At 40.4% G+C, this 25,430-nt stretch overlaps 2 protein-coding genes across 2 annotated transcripts in view; one reads left to right on the plus strand and one right to left on the minus strand.

Moving 5' to 3' along the window:
- Window positions 1-7,147, plus strand: part of Gpr39 (G protein-coupled receptor 39) — a 196,053-nt gene extending 188,906 nt beyond the window's left edge. Inside the window, exon 2 of the mRNA XM_027954035.3 lies at window positions 6,632-7,147. Coding sequence (XP_027809836.2) covers window positions 6,632-7,146 — 515 coding nt within the window. The 3' untranslated portion in view covers window position 7,147. The remainder of the gene's footprint in view (window positions 1-6,631) is intronic.
- Lypd1 (LY6/PLAUR domain containing 1) overlaps window positions 7,048-25,430 on the minus strand; it is a 29,023-nt gene continuing 10,640 nt past the window's right edge. The window contains exon 3 of the mRNA XM_027954037.3: window positions 7,048-7,804. Coding sequence (XP_027809838.2) covers window positions 7,569-7,804 — 236 coding nt within the window. The 3' untranslated portion in view covers window positions 7,048-7,568. The remainder of the gene's footprint in view (window positions 7,805-25,430) is intronic.

The raw sequence follows: 25,430 nt of genomic DNA on the forward strand, positions 1-25,430 counted from the left end.
GTATGAGCTGACAAGGTTGCATGTGGCTGGCTTTGCGGTTCTTGGAAAAGATGGAGGAGTGGAAAGGGAGGGAAAGCAGATAAGAGAGAAAGGGAGTTGCCATTGCTTAACATACTGGAGAAACATGTAAAAAGAGAGACCCATGGAGGTGAAAGAGGAAAGGAATGGGGGGTGGGGAATGAGAAGATAGAAGGAAAGGGTACAGAGGGAGAAAGAAGAATTGAAACAGGACCAAAAAGGAGAGCTGGCTTCTCAGAAAGGAGAGGACCTAGCAGGGTGGTCATCAGGAAGAGGAACCAGAGGGAGGCAGTTCTTAATTATTGTCAGTTCAGACCACAGATATATATTAAAATATGATTCTCCAAAGGCAAGCAGGAGATAGTGATTGGGCCCATGTTCATTGACATGGGCTTCACCTCAATTTATGCTTCTCTTAGACTGTTTTCTCCAGCTGGAGAAAGCACCAGAATCATCTGGAGAACTTGTTCACTCCTGATCACAGAACTCCACTCCCAGAGTCTCTAATTGTGTACCTCTGGGTTGGGGCCTGAAAGTTTGCATTTCTAGTATGTTCCCAAGTGGTGCTGATACTGCTGTTGCAGGGACCCCTCTTTGAAAAAGAACCACGGTCTTAAGAGATTAGATTCTAAGTCTAGGTTGGTGCTCTATTGGGTTTCTTGGGTCAGACAAGGTCAGTGAGTGAGATCAAGGTCTCAACTGGTTTGCAGAAGCAGATTGGCAAACACTAATGTATAAATTGAGAAAGCATTAAAACCTTTTATTGAATGTATTTCTCTTTTCCTGACTCTTCATTCAACTAACCATATGCTTACTTTCCACTGGCAATTGCTATTTAAGTGTCAGTTGACAGCAGATGTTCCTCACCCTACTATATGCCAGTTAATTTATTGTCCACAAACCCTGATGGAATGTTCTCTAACCATGCTAGTTTCCCATCGTCTCTGCCCATGATTTTGCCGCAGCCACCTTGAGCAGGGCAGCTCTCAAGAGATAGGGTGCCATCACATCCCTCTGTCCCATGCTATGCTGTGTCTTTGCCCTTTCCAGTTCTTACTGTCCTTCTGGGACAAGGTCTGTAATAGACCACAGCCAATTAAAAGATATTTTCTGAATCAATAAAGTCCAAAGGGAGGGTTTAATTCCTACTAATTATAACCAGAGATAGAGAGAACTAGAACATATGGGTAGAAATAGGCAGGAAAAGGAAAGAGCAGCCGTAATCATCACAGAAATCTCAAATCATCCTCTTTGTCCACATTGTCCCCTCAAAGCTCTTATATTTTAGTGAACTGTGACTCCAATACCAGGTAGAAGAGCAAATCTTTGGGATGTATTTAAATCATACAAGCTACCTTTATTGAAGGAGAGATCAAGTTTTCAGATCTTTTCTGCTTAGAACTAACTAAATAACCTATTTTTAGAAGATACTTCTGTAAAATAGACACATGGATGAAAGGATAGGTAGAAGATAGATGATAGGTAAAAATGGACTGATGAGTGGACGAATGATAGGTCAATCAATGGATATGAATGGATAGATGGACAGATAGGTGGAATCCTTGTAGCCAGGGTACCAGGTCATGACCTAAAGTCACTTTTTGCTTTTTAAACACTCTCCAACTACCTTGGACTGGGGCTTTATCCTTTGAGAGGGGCACATGCACTTCAGAACTTTTCCAAATGCCTATTTTGTGAGTTCTAAAGCTGAATTAAGATATTGAGAGGAGGTGTTGCATAGACCTGCCTCTCTGCATCCCATGCTGTGACTGGTCAGCACTTGAGCCTAAAATGGGGAATGGGAGGAACTATAGTAAAAAAAAAATAATAGCCTCACTTGGAAACCTGGGCTAGTGTCCAGTGTTGGGATCAGCACTGCCGGGTAAAGGAATTCTGCTTCCTTGACCCATGGAGGTCTTGGATAAATTCCTTGGCCTCAGATTTCCTCCTCTGTAAGTTCTCTTCCTACTCTTCCATTCTCTGAGTCTTTAAGAAAAAATCTGGGGAACACATAAATAGTTACCTTCTCTTTAAAGTTTAGAGGGGAGAAAACAAAGCACAGCGTCAGATATATCAGGGATGCTATGTCCCAGGCTGCAGAACCTCAGGCACTTCTGAAAATTAAACCAAGCAGGCTGACTCAAATGCTGTTGAAATGTCAGGCTACTGTGCAGGATGTTGTTGGATGTCTGCTTCCCTCTGTTTTTTAAACAACATCACTCTGCTGAGGATGAATCTGTGTCATCATCAAATGGCTCTTGTCATTTTAGTGTAGTGATCAAAGAGGAAAAATAAAAGTACTGTTTGTGGAAGAAAACAGATAAAATATGAAGGTATTTCATAACTCAGTATGCAAGGTTGTCTGGAATGTAATGCAGATCTATCAATAATTTAGTTAAAACAGTTTACCTGCTTTACATGAGTGAGTTCAGATCACAGATCTTCATTCAAATTCACACTAAATGTTATTTAACAGTGGGTTGCATATTATACTACACAGACCCAAAGCATTATAGATTTTTTTCCAAGTGTAATATACATATCCAAATGATTGCAGTCAAATATAAATTTAGTCAAATCTTTAATACTCTCTATTAAGGCATGAGTAAGATTTTAAAGCTTTGTCTTAGCTACAGAGTAACTGGAACTAGAGTTGAATCAATTGCAAATAGCCAGAATAGAAAGTTACCTTTGGGCATGGTATTTATTCTCAACAGTGTTTCATCTCAAATAATGAACATTTTTTTTTTCTTCAAATGCAAAAGTGAGCAATTACCTGTCATTATTAAAATGACAAATTTTACAAGGGGACTAGTTTGGCTTCCTTTTCTGGAGAGGCTAACCTCTATTACATCATCCTTGGGTACATGTCTCACATTTGTCATTGACTGTACCTGAGTGCCCAATGCTCCATTTTCTCTAGAACAAAATTATCTTTCAAAACACAGAAAGAAAGGCACCAGTCATTTTTTCCCACCTTCAGTTGAGGTGGGGAAAGTATATTCTAACAGTTCTGCCAGGTAGCTGGCACGATTTCAGAACGGTTAGGCAAAGTTTAGCGTGAGAAATGAAAATTACATCTTTGTATTTTCAGAATTAGACTTTAAATAATTTGGAGCTCTCTTCTATGGACAGCTTTATATGAGAAGACTTGATAAACCAAGAATATATACATTATTGCAAATAAAGGCTACATAGGAGATTCCTTAGAGCTTCTGTGGTTAGACAAAACTTATATATATGGCCAGGAAAACTGCATTTAGGGGAATGGGAAAAGATGAAATGGGGAGGCTTGACACCTTGGGGAGGGGCTAGGAAGGATTATTTTCATTTTTATTGTCCGTACAGGAGTCACTAGCCATATGCGTCTGGACCCCATTAAGATGTATGATGAAAATAAAAGTCACACTGAGTTTTGTAGGCATAGTATGAAAAATGAATGTAAAAACATCTCATCAATAATTTTTATATTGATTACATGTTGAAATTACATGTAAAATTCAATTAAGTGTGCATTTAATTAGGGGACATTATTAAAATTGATTTCAGCTACCTCTACTTTTTGAATGTGACTACTTGAAATTTTTAAATCAAATATATGGCTTACATTATATATTTTCAGTGGACAGAGCAGCTCTATGTTCATTTTACATGGTAGAATCTAGTTAAGGTTTACTTTTTGGCTTTTCTTCTGTAGTTTTCAAGCTGACAACATTGTGTTTTGAGAGAAAAATAGATATCGTGGGTTTTGGAACCTGGCAAGCCCATATCCTGGCTATAGCATTTGGGCAGCTGACCTCCTCTGATCCTAAACTTTCTCATTTGTTAAATGAATTTCTGTTTTGACCTCCCTGGTCAGAATTCACCAGGTTGATGTCAGGAAAAATACATAACAAATAAGTAGAGTGTTCAGTACAGAAACTGGCATGGAGAAAACTCAGTAACTATTCAGCATTATTCCTGGTTGCATCTCAAGAACTGTCAGATGCATAATTTTAAAATTCTGGTTCATTTCTAATTCAGATCCTTGTGTCGCTTGTTCTTCAGGTTTGTACTTGCTGGCACGTCTACCTATTTCTATCCTCAGAAAGATGAATTCTTTTTCTTATCATTGAGAATCTCTGATCTGGTTCCCTATTTTCTGCTACTTATTCAGACTGAGCTCTTTCCCCACTTACTAACTCATTTCAATTTCAGGGCAAGAATTTTATCCCAGCTAAAACTGCAAAGCAAGATACAGCACTTGATCTGCCCTTGTTCCTTTTCTCCTACCTGGATGCTAGGTCTTGCCTTTTACTCAACTCTGCTTCTTTTGATGGGGTGATTTGTCAAGGACAGTTGAGACCAGACAAGTGCATATGGGAAGCTAACAGAATAAGGGTTGTGTGAGCAAAAGATCAAGAAAAGGAGAAACAAACAGGGAAGAAGAGAAGCATTTTTTTTAACTTCTTACCCCTTGCCCAACTCCCCACTCCCTGCCTTCTTTCTCCTTGTTCTTGCCTGTTGATTTTAAAAGCTGTGCAATGTTCAGTCCCTGGTAAGGACGAGGTGCTTCTCACCTCCTTCCTAGATTCTGCCACCAGAAGAACAACCTCCCACAGTGTAGCATCTCACATATCTAAAACCATGAACTCAATTTCCATATTCTCAGAAATAACATGTAGTTGTTTTGTGAAATACAGTGACAGGGAAGAGAAAAAAAAATTGTAAAACTTTCTGAAGATACATAGCTTCCCCGGGTATGGGAAGCTTCCTAGCTCCCTCACAATGAGATGGGAGGAACTACTCACTCAGAACTGCATGGGATGAAAACAAGGAGCAGAAACTCAAGAACTAATGTGTGATAGCACAGGTGGCTAGAAGCATCCATGCTCCTCAAGGTCATGAAAAAAGCTCCCTGTTTCTTATGCAAGGTTTTTTTTTTTTTATCAGAAAAAATGTTGATTTTTTTTTGTTCTCACCTAGCAGCTATAACTAGGTGATTCAGAATATACTCTTGACTTAAGATGGTACTGGTTTTTTTTGCCTTTTCATCAGATCAATATGTTTCTTTGCCTATTTTATTTTTAGATTTACTGACTGTTCTCAGGGTAGCAAATTCAAAGAGAAGAAATAAGCAAATTGGTTTATATTTCAAAGACTAGGCCGAGGTCTAACAGGAAGAACACTTGGAAATTAACAAGAAAGCTGAGTTTTCTAGGCCCTTGTTGCTGATAGACAGGCTTTGTGGAGGACTTGTCCTTAGGGTAGTTACTTCAGTGCAAGGGATGGTCAGGCAAGTGTGTGCAGTATGGTCAGGCAGGGCATGGGCACATGGCTATTTTCCTGGAACATTTATTAATAGTACTTGCCATCAATCATAGGCAAGAAGTAATCACTGCTGACCATCACTCCCCTAGAAAATCAGAAGTTTTGAAAATGCAAATGGATTATTCTTATGATTGTTATGACTCCAATTTAGAAGAGGGAGGAAGCATTCCTGAAAATGTAAATACTACTTTAAGATATCAGCTCTCTACATGGGAACTTATGTTCTGTGCTCTTAATTTCTCTAGAAAAGATTCTCTGATCTTCCTTTTGTTTTGTTTTATCACTGTAGATCAACTCTCATGATAACGGCAATTTTAGTTGTTTGTGTTATATATCGCATCTCCCTGTCTGTCAGAATCATAGATAGCAATGATTATATAAATCCTATGCAGGCATGTGGACATGCAAACAGATGTACATGCAGCCAACATTTGATCCACGCAAGGGCCACTGAAGGGTGTCCCTTTGCTAGGTCCCGATGAGTTCTGGGCTGCTGACACTGAGCTACAAAGACAGTGAGCACATTCCTGGTTGAACTTAAAAAAAAACGTTGAATATATATATATATATATATATATATATATATATATATATATTTGTTTTATTTTTGGAGAATGTTTCCCACATGAAGGTGGAAGAGGTGATTTACCTAAAAGTGTTTGAAAAGAAGCAGAGGTGCTGTTGTAGATATGAGCATCATAATTATAGGTGTGCATAGCCAGCACACATTTGTCCAAAAAACATTCTCCGTGACAGACTATCCCCGATTTTGCTTCCTTGGGAACTGAATGCAAAATTGGTGTTGCTAAATATGCTTCTTCATTAAAGGAAAAATTCCTTCCACTTGACTTAAAAACATCACTGGGTCTTCTTTGTGCAGACCTTCTTTTAAAATACAAATATTATTTCATCTAATATGGCTATACAGTATGCAGACATCTGTTGCTTTAAAACAAAACAACAAAATCAGATTTATGGACAACATGAAATGTTTCCTGGATACACAAGCAACAATGAAAACATTCTTAAAATTAACAGGCATCAACAGGTATAAATACACTGTCTAAAGCATTTAATGGTCTTTAACACAGCCAACTCCCCCGAGCTTGAAACAGCGTTAAATTCTCTTTTGCTAGTGGCAAAAGAAGCTGTCAAGCACAACATTGAAAAATTGGTACCATTTCCTGGCCAGTAAGCACAGAACCAAGGGGCTAAATATTTTATGTTTGTTTATTTATTTATTTATTTTTGTTCTCATGCTGTTTTTCCCCCCTCTTCCTCTCTCTTTCTCTCTCCTCCTCAGGGCTGATCGTTGTGACATTAGCAGTATGCTGGATGCCAAACCAGATTCGAAGGATCATGGCTGCAGCCAAGCCCAAGGATAACTGGACCAGGTCCTACTTCCAGGCATACATGATCCTCCTACCCTTCTCCGACACCTTCTTCTACCTCAGTTCGGTGGTCAACCCGCTCCTGTACAACGTGTCCTCGCAACAGTTCCGCAGGGTGTTTGGGCAGGTGCTGCGCTGCCACCTGACACTCGAGCATGCCAACCAGGAGAAGCGCCTGCGCGCCCACGGACGCTCCACCACCGACAGCGCCCGCTCCGCCCGCAGCCCGCTCATCTTCTTGGCTTCCCAGCGCAATTCTTCTGCAAGGAGAACTAACAAGGTTTTCTTAAGCACTTTTCAAAGTGAGGCCCAGCCAGAGTCTGAGTCTAATCCCCAGCAACTGAGTCAGGAGTCACCACAGCCCAACTCAGAGACCAAACCAGCCAATTCTGCTGTCGAGAATGGTTTTCAGGAGCATGAAGTGTGAAATGTCAAACAAGGAAACCTTGAGTGGGAACTGGCCCTTCCCCCACGAAAGCAAGTCACAAAATAAACTGTGCCCCATCCGGGACAGAATGGAAGCTAGCAGCCGTGGAAAGGCAGATGCCCACCTTAGCGGCTTCTAAAGGCTGATTCTGCCAGCCTTGCCTTGCTGGTTAACATGAACCCGGGTGCTGCACTTCTGCTCCACTCCCTCCCTTGAGTACACATTGAAAATTCAGTCTGACTGAATTTATTCAGAGCTTACAAAAGTGTTTTACAGGGAGCTCTTTCATTATTTGCAAATGAACGAAAAGAGAACAGACACCCCTCTCTACCCAGAATAAAAGGACACTCAGAAGAGGTGGGGGAGGTGGAAGAGCGAGGGCCAGAGGAACAATGCAGGTAGCGATGGCATCTCTGTCAGCTTCAGCAGTGTGCCAAGAAGAGGGCTAATTTAAGGAGCAGGATGGTGGTGGGGAGCCCCGGCCTGAGGGCCCAAGCAGAACTGCCTCTTTTCTTGGGCCTCGGCCCGTTGCAAAGAGGGGTGTTGCAGCAGCTGATGCACACTGAGTTCAGCTTCCCTGGGGAGCAGAAGGACTGGTACCCGGCTGAGGCAATGAGACAGGCCGCTGACGATGCACACGACTTGCGGTACATGATCCCTGCAACACAGACCCAAAGGAGCTGGGTTAAGGTGTTGGCCAAAGGACAGTTATCCCTCTGAGCCTAAATTCAAATGGAGGCTCCTCCTTACTCCTCCCACAGCCCAGAGTCTTGGTGGGGCCAAGGGTTGTTTCACCGAACTCCCCAAGTACACAAGACCTATGGTGAAAGAGGCAATCATTATTTCACTACTTTTGACAAAATTGTTCCAAAAGGTATTTTAGATGCCAACACCAGTGAATAAAAAGCTGTTAAAAATCAAAGCCTGTTTTTTAAAGCTAGTGTTCATACTTTGTACTCAACACAAAGATTTTTATTTACTTTTTTGGTTCAAAATATCTCATGCCAGGAGGACCATACACAGCTGTTACTACTTTATCGGTGACCAAAGAGAGATGGCTCTCAACTGTGTGTTTATTATATCCTAGAATTCTTTGACTAAAACCCAAATCCCAAAAAGGAATATAAATCCAGCCCCTACTGCACAGGCCTGATTTTTCCCAGAGGTGATGGTCCATGGGATTTGATGGAGAGGTGGCCTGGCTGACAGTGTGCCCAGGACAACTTCATCCTCAGGGAGGAAGAAGCTCTGCCCTTAGGATAAATGGTCATTTGCCAAGTTGGCATCAAAAAGCTGGCATTCAATAATGCATGCCATCCGGGCATAAAAAAAGAGCTTCCTGAGAAGACTGGAGGGCTTAACTGAAGGAACATATGTGCTCTGTCCAACTGCACTGCAGTCATCAAATTAGGGTGTCCTAGATAATCATTTGACTTCTGAAAGCCAAAAGTCCACTCATATTAAATAATTTTATCTAAGGGCTTTCCTGGATTCCAGACACTATTCGGATGGCTTCAATATCCTAGTTCATTCACTACCGTGCTATAGTTTGAATCTGAAGCATCAGTCAGAGGCCCTCATGGTAAAGACTTGTTTCCTAACAAGGCACTACAAGGAAGTAGTGGAAACTTTTAAGAAACGGGGCCTTGTAAGAAAGAGGTCTTGGGCCACCCAGGGCATGCCCTCAAGGGGGATTGTGAACTTCAGCCTCTTCCTCCCTCTTCTTTCCTTCCTGGCTATGAGATGGAGCTCCTACACATGCCCCCTACCGTGATTTGTTGCTTTGTCATCCATTGGCCCATAACTGTTGTCTGCAACCTCCACAACTGTTATCCCAAATAAACCTTTCCTTTGCCTAAGCTGATGATCTCAGTTCATCATCTTTGTGCTTCATAATGGAAAGCTGACTAACATATACCAAGAGCAGCCCTCCAATAGAGGTTCCCATGACCCACCTCACTGTACAGATCAGGGGCCTGAGGGCCAGTAGCCAAGGGTATAGCAACTTGCCTGAGGTCACACAAGTAGAAAGTGGAACAGCTGGGATTTGAACTTGGAATTCTGGCTCTCTGTTGCCAACACAGTAGACAGCCAAATAGCCATGAAAATGGTGGAGTTTGGGGGGGGGGGTGGGGGTGGCGGGGGCGAGGCATGACTTTATTAGGAAGACAGTTTGGGGTATGTGTGGTTATTTTATATGAATTACCTTTTTTGACAGATAATGTTTAATTCTGATGCTGGACTTGGAAGTGAATGGTCTCAGCCTGTTGGCCGCTCGGCACATCCCACCAGTAGCAGGGTCTCTTTTCCTACTAACTCCCCGCAGGTATAGTTTGGGCATGGGCTCCCTCCTCTATGAGAAATGCCACTTTGGGTATGTAGAAATAGTAAAGAGTCAAACTGCCTAAAACTTAAAAGTGGGAGGTAAAGAAATGCTTTAGAATTGCCTTAAAACATGCAATTTTATGTCATTTTTTTTTTTCTATAACTACATGTTTGTAAGGACTGATTTTCTAACACTTTTAGAAAATCCTGGAAGGTAACTGCTCTAGCACTATGAAGCCCATGTACAGAGGATGTGTGTATGTGTATGTGTGGGAGGCATTGTTTGATTTCTAAGGAATATGCTTCAAGTATTCTCTACATTTTCTATTCATGTCCCCCACTTTTTTAGGAAATTTAAGTTTTACTTACGGTCTTTTTATTCTAAAATTCTAAAAGCACTGTCATTTGCCAGTTCAGCTACAGTGAACTTCTACCATTTAAGTGAATTTTAAAGAATTTAAAATATATTTTTTGACTGAATATATTTCTCACTGTAGCAAAGGTCAAACAGGCTAAGGTTTAAAAAAAAAAAAAAGTGGCTCCTGATCACCACTGCCAAACCTAGGGCCTCCACAGTCACCTTTGAGGCATACTGCCATTGTGTTTGGTGTCCCACTTTTTAATGCCTACTTCTGCATATTTACACACGGTATCTAAGGAGAAATAGAGTGTGCTTGCGCACACGTGTCCATGGTGTTACACCCAATGTGCCATTCTTCGATTTGCATTTTTACTTAGTGACATTGCTGGAGGTTTATTTTTGAGCAGAACTTTGTAGGGTTATGGGTCAGTGACAGGATAGGTTAAAGAGAACATGAGGTTATGAAGAGAAGAACCAGCAAAGCCAAAATCTGTACATCTGATGAGACCCTCATGTCTTTAACCAGAAACAATTGATCTTCACAAGAGATGGTCTGAGGAGGGTAGGTCTGTGGCCAGAAGCAAGTTCTTAAGTTGGTGACTCATGAATTGATACTAATACCACAAAAAGGCTTTCTGAAGGAGGAGGGTGAGCGCTCCATGAAAAGAGAGGCATTTCCTGGGTTCTAAGATGAAGAAAGAGAGAGAAAGGGGTCTGCTGGCAGACAGTGTATTGTCTGTGAGCCAGGGCCATGAGTCTGAAAGCAACTGTTGGCCTCCAAAGTGGAAGTAGTCCTAGTCTGGAAACTATAGCTAGAGATGCTCTGGGTGAGACTGGATGTGACTAAAGAGGTTTCTAATTATGGCATTTGCTGGTAAATGGATGGAACTGGAGACTATCATGCTAAGGGAAATAAGCCAGCCTCACAAAGCCAAAGGTCAAATGTTTTCTCTGATATGTGGAAACTCATCTAAAGTAAGGAAATAAGGGAAAGAGAGAAAAAGGGAAAAGAGGGAGGAATTTATTCAAAAAAAGAAGGAAGATCTGTGGGCTAGATGAAGGGAACTGGCGGAGTTGGGGGAGAAGAGAGAAGGGAAGAAGAGGAATGAATCTAACTTAACTTTCCTATGTACGTACATAAATATACCACAGTGAATCTCACATTATGTATATCCAAAAGACACTGACCAAAAAAGAGAAAAAAAAAATCCAAAAGCAAAAAGCAGAAAGATCGGTAGAGTAAAGGGAAGGGAACAAAGAGGGAGGAGAAAAGAGAAAGGGGAAATACTGGGAACTGAATTTGAGTAGATTATATTCCATGCTTTTTAAATTATGTCAAAATAAACTCTAATGTTATATATAACCAAATAGAAACAAAAATGTAAAAAAAAAAGAAAGAAAGAAACTGGGGAGGAAGGTGTATAGGGAGGGTCAGGAGTGGAGTTGGCGTATGTGGAGCAATTACATACTGTTCTTCACATAAATCTTTATCATGGGTAAAGAAAAAGAGGTCTCTCACTTCACAAAAGGCCAGTGCACAGGTATGTAGGTGCTGGCGATGGAGATATTCATAAACAACAATGAAAAAGTACCCTGAAACTAAACTGTGGCAGTGGTAGAAGGAAGAGGTAGGAAATATTGTAGCAGGAGGAATGGGGAATTTCAGATTAAAAAGGACTTTGAGAAAACAGAAATGTGTTTTGCTCATGTTTTTGATTGAAATGAGCTTAGTGGAGATGACATGGTGCCTTTGAGAAGTAGGATGCAGCTGTGTAGGGAGGCTGGGGCAGAGAGGTTGATCATTTGGAATCTGCAAAGCGACCTCTCCCAGGGCTTCACATAAAGAAAGGTGAGCATTCAGAGTGAACTCTATCTTCAGCAAGCACCTGGAAATGAAGAGGAAGTCCGAGGACAAAGAGGAGTGGTCTTGGGGAATATTAAGGATTGTCCTAGAAGAAGTAGGTGACTAGATATCATACACCTGCCAGGGAGCTTAAAGAAAATGCCATTAGGCTTTGGCATATGGAAGCCAGGGATAGTGGGGTGTGCGTAGAAAGCCACTGGAGGGAATCTAAAGCAAAAAGGGTGGAGATGTGTCTGATGAGTCCAGCTGAAAGGCAATATGTCACTAAGTGGAAGGGCAGGTAGGAATACAGAACAATGACAAGTTCTACCACTCATTTGTTTATCATGACAAAGGCCAAGTGGATCTCAGATTTAAATGTTGGGGAAAAAAATAAGACCATAAAAGTACTAAAAGATCCTTTGGAATTGTATGCAAATCTTTTATCATGGAAGAGTAGTATATAGGCTATTCTATGATACAACCCCCAAAAACCATTACAGAAAGGATTGATAAATTAGACCAGAAAAACAATTTTTAATATATCTGTCTGGTAAATTCCCTAAACAAAAGTGAAAAGACAGGGAGAGTAACTGTCATTCAAATCACGAAGAGCAAACTTCCTTAATATGTAAAAGGTCCTAGAAATCTGTAAGGAATGAATAAGAACTAATAAGTTAGTGAGGAATAAATAAATAATAACACATTTATAAGACGGAGAAAGCAAAAGGACAGTTTGCAGACAAGGACATAGAGCTTTGGAACATATGAAAAGATACACACTCTCATTCATCATAAAGAGACATGCAGATTACAACACATGGAGATACAATTCTTATTTATCACTTGGGTAAAGATCAAAAAGCTCGTTAGCACTGTTTTCAGGGGTCTGGGAAACAGGCCCTTTCCCACACTGTTGTTCACAAGGGTAAACAGCTGTAAATGCCACAAAGGTGAAGAGGCGACAGCCATCAACATTATGAGATGCACATACTCTTTGACCCAGCAATTCTACTTTGATGAATTTATTCAGCAGACATTCACACACGTGCATAAACCAGGTTATTCATCAGAGTGGTTTTGAGAAGAAAAAGAACGGATGATCACTCTACCCTTAACCAGGGAGGCTGGAAAACACCCAGTGTCTTATTCACACAAAGGATTTCACCCAGCTGTAAAAGAAGGAGGAATAAACTCAGATATTTTGTTAAAAGCAAAGTGCAACTGGACAGTTCCTTGCTACCTTCCTTATTTTGTTCTTTTTTTATTTTTTTACTATCTGACAAATAAATTTATGCTTCTTACTGTGTTCTAGATACAGTCTTAATATTAACCCATTTATTCTTTTTATAACTCTAGCCATAATCCTCACTTTGCAAATGGAGAAACTGAGGCAGACAGCATTTAATTGCTTAGGGGCCATAAAGGTAATATGTGGTAGAGCTGGGATTTGAACACAGGAAGCAGGCTTTAGAATCTACACTCTTAAGCCTTCTATTACATTGCTATGCAAAAATATGTATCCATTTGGGGGAAAATGGTGAAAGTTATACACATACATGCATATTTTACTTACATATACATATTTCTGAAGGAATACACAATAAAGAGATAATAATGGCTGTCTCTGAGGAGTGGTACTGGGTAACCATAGAGTTGGGATAAACACACACACACACACACACACACCTGTTAACTTTAATTACTACTTAAAATCAGGACCATAGAGATAAAGTACCTTTTTTAAAAATGACCTTTTAAAATAAACAATAACCTGTGAGCAATTTAATCATATGGATTCTCTTTCCCAGTGTAGCACAGGGTAGCACTCTCAGAGTGCCCTAAAGCCTGAGTCTTGGGATCACAGAGCAAGGTGACTTGTGTATGTCTTTTTGTTTTTTCTTTAGTCCAGCCTCCATGAGTTCAGAGCTGGGCCTGAGGGAGGAAGTTTTGTGAGTGAAAGCCCCAAGGGCCTTCTCAAGGACTGGTGATGGGAGTATATATATCAGCATATTGAAACAATGTATAATATACACATATATTTTTTATGTGGTGCTGGGGATTGAACTCAGCGCTTTGCTCAGGCTAAGCATGAACTCTGCACTGAGCTAAACCTCCAGCCCAATAATAATTTAAAATACATCCAATAGTTCCATTCCTCAGCATTTACTCTTCAAGACAAAACACACTTTCACATACTTAACAGGAAAAAGGGTACATTTATACCATGAAATGTTAAACAACAGTGAAAAGGAAATTGCAGAGTTCTATACTGATCTGGAAAGTTCTCACTGAATAGAAAAATGAAGTTCCAAATGACATTCAAATATACCATTTATGTAACAAAACAAAAACAAAACACAAAGTAACATCATACCCTTTCTGGAGATTTGGGTAGGGGGATGTGTGTATATATCTGAGTGTGTGAGCTTATATTTCTAAGCAAAATCAGAGCAAGAGGTCCAGAAAACTATGTATTAAACAGCATAGTCCTTTTAGGGATGGATAATAGTCAAGAACCATTTTTGATATCTGAATGATTTACAGTAAGAATATATTCATAGATGGATTGCATCTGTAAATTACAAATTAATAGAATTGATGACTATAAACCCAGTGAGTTTCCTTACGGCAATCTCTAAGACTTAGTGAACACAGCAGTGGCATGTGGCAACTAGGGTGACAGATAGGTCCATATCATGGTGGCCAGAATGCATCCCAGCCTCTCAAATGAGGCTTCCCTATAACATTAGATGGGTTTGGTGAAGGGCACCATGGCTCAGCATCAATTCAGTAGCACTGTGGCTGCAGCTGGCCACAGGTGGGTTCCTCTGAACATTTACGACTAACCTGTCACCCACCACTGCTGGGTTAGGGCAGGAGAAGGTAATGACCAAGAGCAAGAGCAAGACGCCTGGAGGTTTCCCCAAAGAGCTGAGGGATGCTTCCTATAACCCCAACTCCCATTTGATTGTTCTCTTAATCACTTCTAATATTTTAAGACACTTTATTGGAATATTTTTATTAGTAGAATGTAAGCCCTAGCAATTAGAATGGTACCTGGCACATAATGACTCAATGGTATTTATCCAAAGAAGAAATGAGTGAATAAAAGGGAGGAGGAGGATAATCTAAAGGGGGTCTGGTGTTCCCATGACAGTGTGTGTGTGTTTCTGACAAATTGTGGCGGGAGTTTTTATTCCTCGGTTGGTGGGGACTGAGTAGCAAGGTTACAAGAAGTAAAACAAATCTCCAGGCATAGGTTGACACAAGCAGAGCTGTGAGAGGCTCTGATCTTGGTAATGGAGATTCAGACCCACAGCCAGCAGGCTCGGCTGGTTGATGAAGGGCTGTCTATCAAATTTGGCTGGGCTAATCCCCGCTTGGACTTGCTCCTGTTGCTCTGCCCCGTAGGGGTGCAGAGATGTATCCCATCAATGCCAAGTCATTTCTCACAGGTTTAATCTGTAGACCAGATGTTTGTTCATGCAACACACCACCCGCTATCACCAAATTAATCAAGACACCCAGCATTTAAAACTTTAATCCTCTTTAAGTCTTTAGAGAGGTGATGGCCTCCTGGGGGCTCTTGGATTTAGATGGGTGGCTATGCATGCTTGCTTCAAAATTACCACACATGGTTCTCCCCAAGGAACTCATTTCTATTAATCTGCCTTATTTAGGCTGTGAATGAGGGGCATGCCAAGGAATGAAGGAAAGGGTAAATGAAATACTGTGGTTAGTTCCAGGGGAGTTCATTTATTGTAGCAATTGTACAGGTTCCATGGGACCTCTGAAATTAGACTATGGAGGAATTTATGCTGAAAAGGTAGAATATGTATTCCTGCTTACTGTTATATAGTGAGGTGCATACCCTCAACAGGAAATAGGGACTGGATCCTCTGGAATTTAATGTATATATTTAAACTGAAATGCAACCAAGTAGATGCTCAAATACATTTTTCCACCATGGTATGTCTCTCCTGTTTTACAAACATCAGATATGATCCCTCCAAGTTAAATGAACTATTTATTATGTGTAAGGTTTTTAGAAAAGTGCTGGACACAAAGTAGGTGTTTGCTGCTGTAGTTCTTATTATCATCATCTCTGCCCAGGAGACATTTTCTGACTTATGCCTTTAATTCTTTCAAGTGGCTACCTCTTGCATTTACACACCCCAGGGTGCTTAGCCCAGAGGGGACAGTGATTTCAACAATCACTGATTGATTTACTTAACATTTAAAATTATTGTCTTCTATTCCCCCCACCCCAGCCTTACACACTCTAGCTCTTTTCCTCCTGGATCCTATTTGGGCCACATCTCAGCAGACACGTTGGTTTTGCTTTGAGATGGAGGATGACCAAAGCCAAACCAGGAGACGGTGCAGAAGGAGCGAGAGAGCAAGCTAGAGGGTTTAGAAGTTGATGTGGATGCTGGATGGCCCCTGTCTCCTTTGCAGTGAGCACTCTGTCAGGCATCAGGCTTGCTTTACACGGTTGAATTATTGATTACAAAGGGGGAAGAAGAAAGATGGTGTTTTCTCTTTGTTTGAGTCTAGTTCTTTTTACTTGCTCCTAATACAGCTAGCTCGCCACAACTGGAGTAGGCAGAATAAAAAGCAACTGTAACAACCTTCTGAGAGCCAGTTGAGCTCAAGAGGAGTCTCAGCTTTGGAATTTCACATTAATGAGAATTGGAATATCTTTCTTAGGTTGGCAGTCTGATCCAGAAGCCTGAAGGTTGATCTGACTGGCAGCAAACGGTTATATGTTTCTTTAATGAACTGAACACTGACATGGTGTTATCCCTTTGGCCCATACTTTTGGAACTTTGCCAAGTATTTAGTACTTCACCAGGGGGCTGGCCAGAAGGTGCTCCCAGTTCCTGATAAGAGCAGTGCTAGAACTCCACCACCACGCTAGAGGGGTTCAAATGGTGCTGCCTCTCAGACATTCACATGTAGAATTACCTGGGCATTCCTCAAATATGCAGACCCCCAGAACCCATAGGTAATTCTGACACAGTTGAACTAACTTTCCAAATTAATTCTTTGAGATACCAAAAGTTCATAGACTGTAAATCACATTTTAATTTTTCCAAGAAGTCTTCTCAGAGCAAAGACTGTATTCTGCATTTCGACCTGGCTTCCCCTCTGTTGCAGGGAAGAACAACAGGAAGCCTCCAACACCCCAAGGAGCTGCAGCCATGGAGAAAGTCATTTCCTTTCTACCCCATTGTTATGGCCGACCTGCCTTATCAGCTCACTGGAGGATAGGCTCCCCTGGCCCCAGGCATCTGCCTTTCAAAGACTTCAACTGTTGAGGGTATGCATCTCACTATATATCAGTAAGCAGCCAGGTGAGGAATCTGGGCCACTCCTGCGGCCCAGGTGAGGATCAGGCCAGTGCTAATTTGGCAACTGCTCACTGAGGTGGTTTCTTCCCTTTAGCCCTATGATATCCTCCTGGGATATTAAAATTCACACTGCATACAGTTTCAATTCCAGGGGATGACATGCTTTTCTGTGAAGGGCTAGATAATAAAAATTTTGACCTCTGCAGGTCAAAGGCTACTGTATTCCGATATTCTGGTGGGAGCAAGTAGACTTGGTGGGTTGCAATAAAACTACTTACCGAAAGAGGCTATAGTTTTCTGTTAAGGCTGTCAGAACAAAATATCTCAGTTTGTGTGGCTTAAAAGAAATTTATGCTTTCCCAGTTCTGGTGACTAGAAGTTCAAGATCAAGGTGCAGAGAAATTCAGTTCTGGTGAACGCTTTCCTCCTGGTTGATAACTAGCTGCCTTCTCTCATTGTTTTCACGTGACTTTGTGTGCGCATTCATGTGTGAACGTGCACGTGCCAAAAGAGAGAGAGCTAAGGCACCTTTTTGTCTGTCTTATAAGGACAATAATCCCATCAGACCAGGGCCCTACCCTCATTGCCTCTCAAAGGCTCGTTCTCCAAATAACATTACACTGGGGACCAGGGCTGCAACATATGAATTTTGGGGAGGACGTGATTCAGTTCATAACATAGGTAATGGGCTGGATTTGGCCTGAGTGCCATAGTTTGCTGATCTTCGTTCTATTCTATCAAAATCCTATCACTGTTACATTATAAAAACTGCCCCTTCCACTCAGTCTTTCTTCTGCAGTTATATGAGGGAAGCCACCAACAGTTTGGAACATTTGCTTTGGGACAAACTCAAAAAAGGTCTCTCTGAGTTCCATGTGTGTCTACTCAAAGGCTACTCTATCAAAGGCCTTTGCAAGTTTTACAGTGTTTATAGAACCTTCTCTTATTTTAAAATGTATTTTCATTGAACTGTCTCTGCAGCAGCCTGCTCTTCAGAGCAGGTCCAAACCCTGCAGTTGGTTCAGAATCCACAGGAATGCAGAGCAGTGGCTACAGGGGAGAAGGAAAAAGAAAGGCAAAGTTGGAGTCACGACCTGAAGGCTGTTTCCAGCATGGCCCGGATGCAGGCCTGTTGAGTAAAACTAGCATTTAGATGTCTTATGGTGCTATTCTATTTTAAACCAAAACCCTGCAGGAAAACCTGTGCAGAGCCTCCCCTGAGGTTCTGATCAGTGCACCTGTCTTTCTCTTTTTGACTTCCTGTCTAGTCCTTTCTAGTATGATTCAGAAGCTGCGTCAGTTAAGGAGGTCTAACACAAAAGTTCCAGCATGCCTTGTTTTCTGTAATGTCCTCATTGTAACCCTGCTGGTTCCAGAGGGTTGGGCTCCATTGTTCTCTCTTCTACTTTTCAGAACAGAAGAATTTTTTAATGTGCCACATATAGTAGGTGTGGTAACTTTCTCCCCCACTGTGCTTAGCTGGAATTTTTTTTGATGCACTTTAAGGAATTTTATGGCTTTCTAAGTCTCCTTAAAAACATCATACTTGACAATGAGAAGTAAGAAAAAAATAATCAATAAGTTTGTTTCTTTTAGAAAAAAAAACTATTTTCAGGTGAATTTATATTGTCCAAGAGATAATCTGGAGCTGCAACGGCCATGTTACTTACTAAAAAGGTATTTGGTGGTAAAGGGGACTATTGTTCAGTGCATTCTTTGATGCATTATTTCTTGACTTGTCCAAATAACTATTCTGCCTCAAAAATCCCAGCTATGGTTGCTGGCAATCCACCAGGCAATGATATTTGGTTATTAAGTAAGCACTGGATGTTTCAATAATGAGCTGAAGCTGTCAATAGCTTTATCAGTGAAAACAAAATGGGAAGGATTACTGACAGTGTTGTAATGTAAAGAAATTCTGAGCTAAATTCCCTGAAGAGCAGAGTCTTCCATTTACTTCTGCCATCAAATTCTTGGACTTCCAGAAGTCTTGATCTTCTCCTGTATTGGCCTCGGTTTCTTCATCTATAAAGAGGGAGTTGAGGAAACTGAACCACATCATGTTCCTATTTCATTTTACTTCTGAAATAATTCCTTACCCAGTGGAAAGAATATGAACTCTATCGGAATTCAACAAACCTGGGCTCGAATTCTCCGTGGGCTACTTTTCTGAATAATGCACTTGACTTCTATGAGCTTTAGTTTACCCTTTTAAAAGAGCAAGGAAACTACCTAACAGAGTAAAATGGTGAGAAATAAGAAGACAGTGTTGAGAGAATTCTTTGATTTTGATTGTGCCAGCCAATAGCCTGTGACTACGAAAGATCAGCTTCCTTGGTTGAGGTTTGTTTGTTCATTTGTTTATAATTAAAAAGAAACAGCTACTGGGGAAAAGTAATAGGCAAAGTTGGGGAGGGGAAATTTGAGATGAGCCTGTAATATCTTGTGCCAAAAAAAGACATGTTCAAAAAATTAAAGGGCATGTTGAATAGTCATAGGGGTCAACCACCCTGTGGACAAAGCTGAAACAACTTGAGCAATAAAATAAATAATCATAATATTGTATTATAAGCCATTGAATGAAGTGAATGTCTATAAGTTCATACCAATATAAATGGTTGAATAAATAAATGGAAAGCAGGGGACATCTCTTCTTTACAGAAAAATTCCAATGAATAAATATAAAAGAAATGAGGTAAATAGAAATTAAGATTAGGACACAATAGGAATAATCAATTCTGAAATTATGGGCATAGTTTGAGGAGAAACAGGATATTTGTATAGTTTCAAATTTTCTCCCTCAAGTTATTTATTAATTGTAAAGGGAAAACCTCAAGTTATTTATTAATTGTACAATGGAGAAACCCAGCAGACATCATCTGAATTAAATAATCAGGTTAACATCACCAGTAATAAGATATACTAATAGCAAGTACCCTTTGATAAGATGGCATAAGAAGGGCACATCACTTCTGAGTATCCTTGTCAAAAATGCAAAAGCCTCAGTCTGACTGTAAGGGCTAATTTGAATTATCAACTTAATTGGATTAATAGATGCTGATGATTAAGGGGCTTCTGGGTGTGTCTGTGAAGGTGTGTCTAGGAATGATTGACATGTGGGATAGACAACTGAAATGAAGACTCTCCCTAAGTGTGGGCAGCACCATTCAATAGGATAATAGCTTGGATGGAATAAAAGTTGGGAACAAGGAAGAAGAAGCAGATGCAAGCTTGATTCTTCATAAAGGGGTTCTTGATGGCTGCTTTGGTCATCTGAGGATATCAGACTCTCGCTCCTTCACTCTTCCAAAGTGGGCTCTGCCAGTGATTCTCCAGGGAGTTTCCAGAAGCCTTCTTTCTCAGACAAGGGTAGAACCATTGATCCCTCTTGTTCTGAGGCTTCAGCCCCCTAGACTCCATAGCTACTGGTACTTCCAGCTCTCCAGACTGCAGATGGCCATTGTGGTCCATTGTGGTCTGTAAGCCAACCTAGTAAATCACCTTTATATAATTATACTTCCTGTTGATTCTGTTACTCTAGAGAACCCTGATTAATAGACTGACCAGGGTAAAGCATCTGACAAACCTAAATTGAGGGTTGGTTAGTACAAAAAAACAAAACAAAAAACCCTGATTAGTTCTCTTTAAAAAATGTCAAGATCATGAAAGACAAGGAAAGAATGAAGAAATGTTCAAGATTAGAGGAGAAGGAGGAGACATGACAATGAAATGCAATGTGGGACCCTGGACCAGTAAAGGAAAAACTGGGGAAATCCTAGTAGGAAGCATGGTTTCCTTAATAGTAATATGCCAGTGCTATTTTCTTAGTTTTGATCATTGAAATACTGATATACACATTGTTAACATTCGTAGAAGCTTGATGAAGGATAGCAGAAACCGCACCATTTCTGCAACTTTTCTATAAGTTTCAAATCATTTCAAAATAAAAAGGACTTTTTTTGAAAGTCATTGGTCCAGGTGAGGGACAAGTTTATATGCTCTGTGTTACACATATCCTAACAAATGCTGTCACAAAGAATGGTTCATTACTGCCCATGTTGATGACCAGTGGAGTGTATATGTCCATGTGTAGGTAAAAGACATGTAATTTAACTATTTTATTCTTGCCTCAAAGGGCTTGGGTGATAAGATGGCATGAGAAGGGCATATCACTTCTGAACATCCTTGTCAAAATGCATGTTGGGTTCAGCATGTTGGGTTTTAGGGAAGATTACTTGGGGAATGTTTCTCCCTTATTATTGATGTTTCCTTCCATACGAAGAGAACTAAATTAGTGTAACTCCTGACCTCCCTCCATCTTTATTTTCTCTTCCCCAATGTAGGTGGAGTAACATATCTCTTTGCTACTTTTGGGTAGACTTTACTGAACATGTTGTTCCTCCCATACTTTTCCCTTCTTTAGAATTACTGATTCATATTCAGGAGATATTCTGCTCTGCTCCTCAGGGCAAGATGTTTCCCCTATCTGGCCTTATCTGTTACTGGGTAGACCAGCTAATTTGGAGATGCTAATTCAAAAACCAATATCTCACTCCAAAGCTATTCCCTCCATCTTAGTCTTTCTTGGTTACAACAGTGATATTTTTGGCTGCATTTGCCTTGTTCCTTGGTTTATTTCTCAGTTTCACCAAAGCCTGAATGAAAAAGAAGTCTGACAATTTTAGAATTATCATTAGACCCCAATAAGTTACATATGTCCCAGTTTGCATAGTATTTTAGAAATTAATATTCTCTGGGGGATTAGGAAGCATCATCTAAACTAATCTACTCCATATAGCCCCTGGAATTTGAGAATCAAACAATGGCGATTTAAAACTATTTTTGGTAGAGGTATTGAGCATCCCTTACCTGTATTGGGATTGAAAGGATCTGTAGCCTCACTCAAAATGTGTGACTTTGGACCATCCAAAGAGTTTGGGATGACAATTCTATAACAACCTGTGAGCCTTTGAAAGTTATTTTTCTAGTTTTCTCATTTTAACCTCTGTCCCAATGGTCAATTAAAATGGAGGCATAAAAGTCATTTATGGACCATCATGCATTCAAATTTTCTAGTAGGTTACTTTGCTTCTGCTCTCTTTGCTGGTACAAAGATGGGAATTTCTAAACAGAGCCTTTAAAAGTCCATTACTTTTTACTCCATATGCAATACAGCTTAAAGTCCAACTTCTATGGTAAACTGCTACTTGTATGAATGCCTGTCTGGGAGTGAGATTAATCTGTCTTTACTTGAAAAATACCCAACACTTACTGTACTATTGTTATGACCACATCCCAATAAATATTCTATGCAGGACTAGGAAGAGCTCCTCAAAGAAATATGCTTGGGAAAGGGCAATTGGAATGAACTATATGCGTTTCGACTGAGCATTGAAAGAAATGGCAAGGAAAAAGATCTTCGATCTTTTCCCAAGTATTTTTTTTTCCCCTTTAGAGAATACCATGTAAGAAAATTTGACATTCTTTGCATTCTAATGACAAAAACTTAGGAAGAAGAGGCTTATCTTCTTTTTGCCTTGTTATCACCATGATGGACACTGGTTATCAGGCATAAAGAGAGGAGACCTGGAAGGTAGTTCTTTTCTGGACAATTTTGTGGGCTGGCTCTTAAGTGCTTTTCCTTTGCCATGGATGTAAAAAAATTGAAAGGCCAAAGAAGTCCCCCTCCATTTGAGCTGCAGATGGCCACAGGAACCAAACAAGAATGCTAACAATTCATTTTAGAAAGGCCAAAAAAAAATATTGCCAAGCTTTGCACTGCACATCCATACTGATGCTGGCCCATTGACCCCTCTTTGCCTAACAGGTGGAACTGGAAATTGAGACTAGCACCCTGGGGCTGCAATGACCCCTAAGAATAAAAATAAACATATATATTAAAATAGTCCTAACAACCAAATAGACAGGAAACAAGCTACCCCAAGAACGCATTCTTTTTCCTTGTAACTGGGTGTGCTAAATTCATTATGCAGAAGACTCTGATTACCCTTTTCAGAAGTTTTTTTTTGTTGTTGTTGTTATTGTTTTTGAGTTTAATTTTCAAGGCTGTTAACCACTGATGCCAACTTAATTATAGGAAGCAAACAACCAACCCATAATGTATGATGCCAATTGTTAGTTTTACTTTACTCTTGCATTTAATCTGGATTTCTATGCTTGTTTATAACTCTCTGAGCCAGGAAGGTTTCTGTGCCGTCACCTATTTTTTTTCCTTGGCTGGTGTCTTTGTTCTCCAGTTTGTCATGGGGGATTGAGGAAGCAGACATTTATGACTTATTATCTCAGTATTACAGTGCCCTTTAAAAAACTATATAAAACTAGGCTTTTTTCCCCCTTTTTAAATATTTTCTTTTGGTATTAGGATTGAATCCAGGGGCACTTAACCACTGAGCCACATCCCCAGCCCCACCCCCACCCCCTTTTTTTGAAACAGGGTCTTGCTAAGATGCTAAGACTGGTCTTGAACTTGTGCTCCTCCTGCCCCAGCCACTGGGATTACAGGTGTGTGCACCATGCCTAACATGAGCTTGCATTTTTGACCTTGATGTTCTTCTGATTATTTTTCTCAAACGATTACATTAACAGAGTGGGGCCCAAAGATTCCTAATCAATATCTTGCATACAGATTTACCCAAAGGAAAAATAGAGTCCTTGGTGGCATGAGGGTTTCAGATGGAATGAACCAAGAACAACTAAACATTTAACCCAAAGCAACCCTACATTTGTCACCATGAACATTTCCTCTTCAGGAAATAGTGTCAAACTAAAATTTAGTTATAAGTTTATATCACAACACTTAGGGAAATGAGATTTATAGAAAGTCATGAATATTTTGTGCTAAATTTCAGGACATTACGTGTATAGATACGTGTTTTCTTCCTTTCTAAAATGTGGCCATAATCAGGATTAAGGTCCTTTGACTATGCATTTCAGTGTTCAATTTAGGCAAAACAGCAAATAACATCTGGGAGAGGAAATTATCCATGTCCTGTCTCCTGGGGTCCCTGGAGGCACTGTGACCCAATTTTTTTCAACTGTGCATGAATGTCTTAAAAGGTGATTTGGCAGGCACTGACAGTTAACCCTCCAATCCCCAATCTTAAATTAGCTTCTAGTGGCTTTGAGATAATGATCTGAGAAGAAATAAGCAAAATTCTTTTGGAGGACTTTGGGAAAGCTCCCGTTTTCTCATTAAAAGGCAAAGGTGAAGACAAAGGTTCCCTAGTGCTGTCTCTTCAGATGGAACATAGTGGTCAGCTTTGTGTCTTTCAGCTTCAGTACAAAGCACACCATGCATGTAAAAGTGAGCAGGAAAATGGAGAAATTCTGGGTCTTGATGGCATCACTGTGCTATGGAAGTGACCCTAATGCCCACTCCTTGTAGACTATCCCCTTAGCTAACTAATAAGGGGATAGTTAGTCTTCATGGTTTAAGCCCCTGTTACAGTCAAAAGCATTCTTCAATTACAGAGGAAGCAAGATCCAGGGTATAGGCAAAAATAGAAGTGAAAGCTGGGTATGGTGGTGCATGCCTGTAATCCCAGCAGCTTGGGAGGCTGAGACAGGAGGATCGTGAGTTCAAAGCCAGCCTCAGCAATGGCAAGGTGCTAAGCAACTTGGTGATACCCTGTCTCTAAATAAAAAATACAAAATAGGGCTGGGGATATGGCTCAGTGGTTGAGTGCCCCTAAGTTCAATTCCTGATACACCCCCCGCCAAAAAAAAAAAAAAAAAAAAAAAAAAAAAAAACCCTTTCAAATAAAAAAAAAAGGAAGTGGACTTGGTGATAGCAAGAGCTGGTTGATTCTTCTATAATGGAAGGTATAGACTGAAGTGTTTCTGGATATCTAGGGGCTATTGTAGCCCTTAGAATAGATAGCACTCAGGCTTTGTCAGTATCATGACAATTATAACTAATAATATTCTATAAAAAGGGCAGGACTAAAAATAATTAGCTAGGCACAGTGGCACACACCTATCTCAGGGCCTTTGGGAGGCTGAGGCAGGAGGATTGTAGGTTCAAAGCCAACCTCAGCAATTTAGTGAGGCCCTAAGCAACTTAGCAAGACCCTGTCTCAAAATATAAAAGGGCTGAGGATGTGGTTCAGTGGTTAAGCACCCCCCGGTTCCACACACAAAATAAAGGAAGAAAGAATACAAGCAATTAGTTGGATTCTTGGAGCCTGGTGAAATAGTATAAGGGTAAAACAGCAGGAGAGTAAAAAAAAAGAAATTTTTTTTTCCTTTCCTTTGTGGTCTAATTTGCTTCAACTAAATGGTTTAGAAAGTAGTACATCCCCAAGTTGAAAGTCTGAATTGCATGAGTCTTGTGGAGGTATTTTCAGTGTGCATCTCCCCGTATGGCAGAGGACTAGGA

This window comes from Marmota flaviventris, chromosome 11 (genome assembly GCF_047511675.1).
Source record: "Marmota flaviventris isolate mMarFla1 chromosome 11, mMarFla1.hap1, whole genome shotgun sequence".
Taxonomy (NCBI): domain Eukaryota; kingdom Metazoa; phylum Chordata; class Mammalia; order Rodentia; family Sciuridae; genus Marmota; species Marmota flaviventris.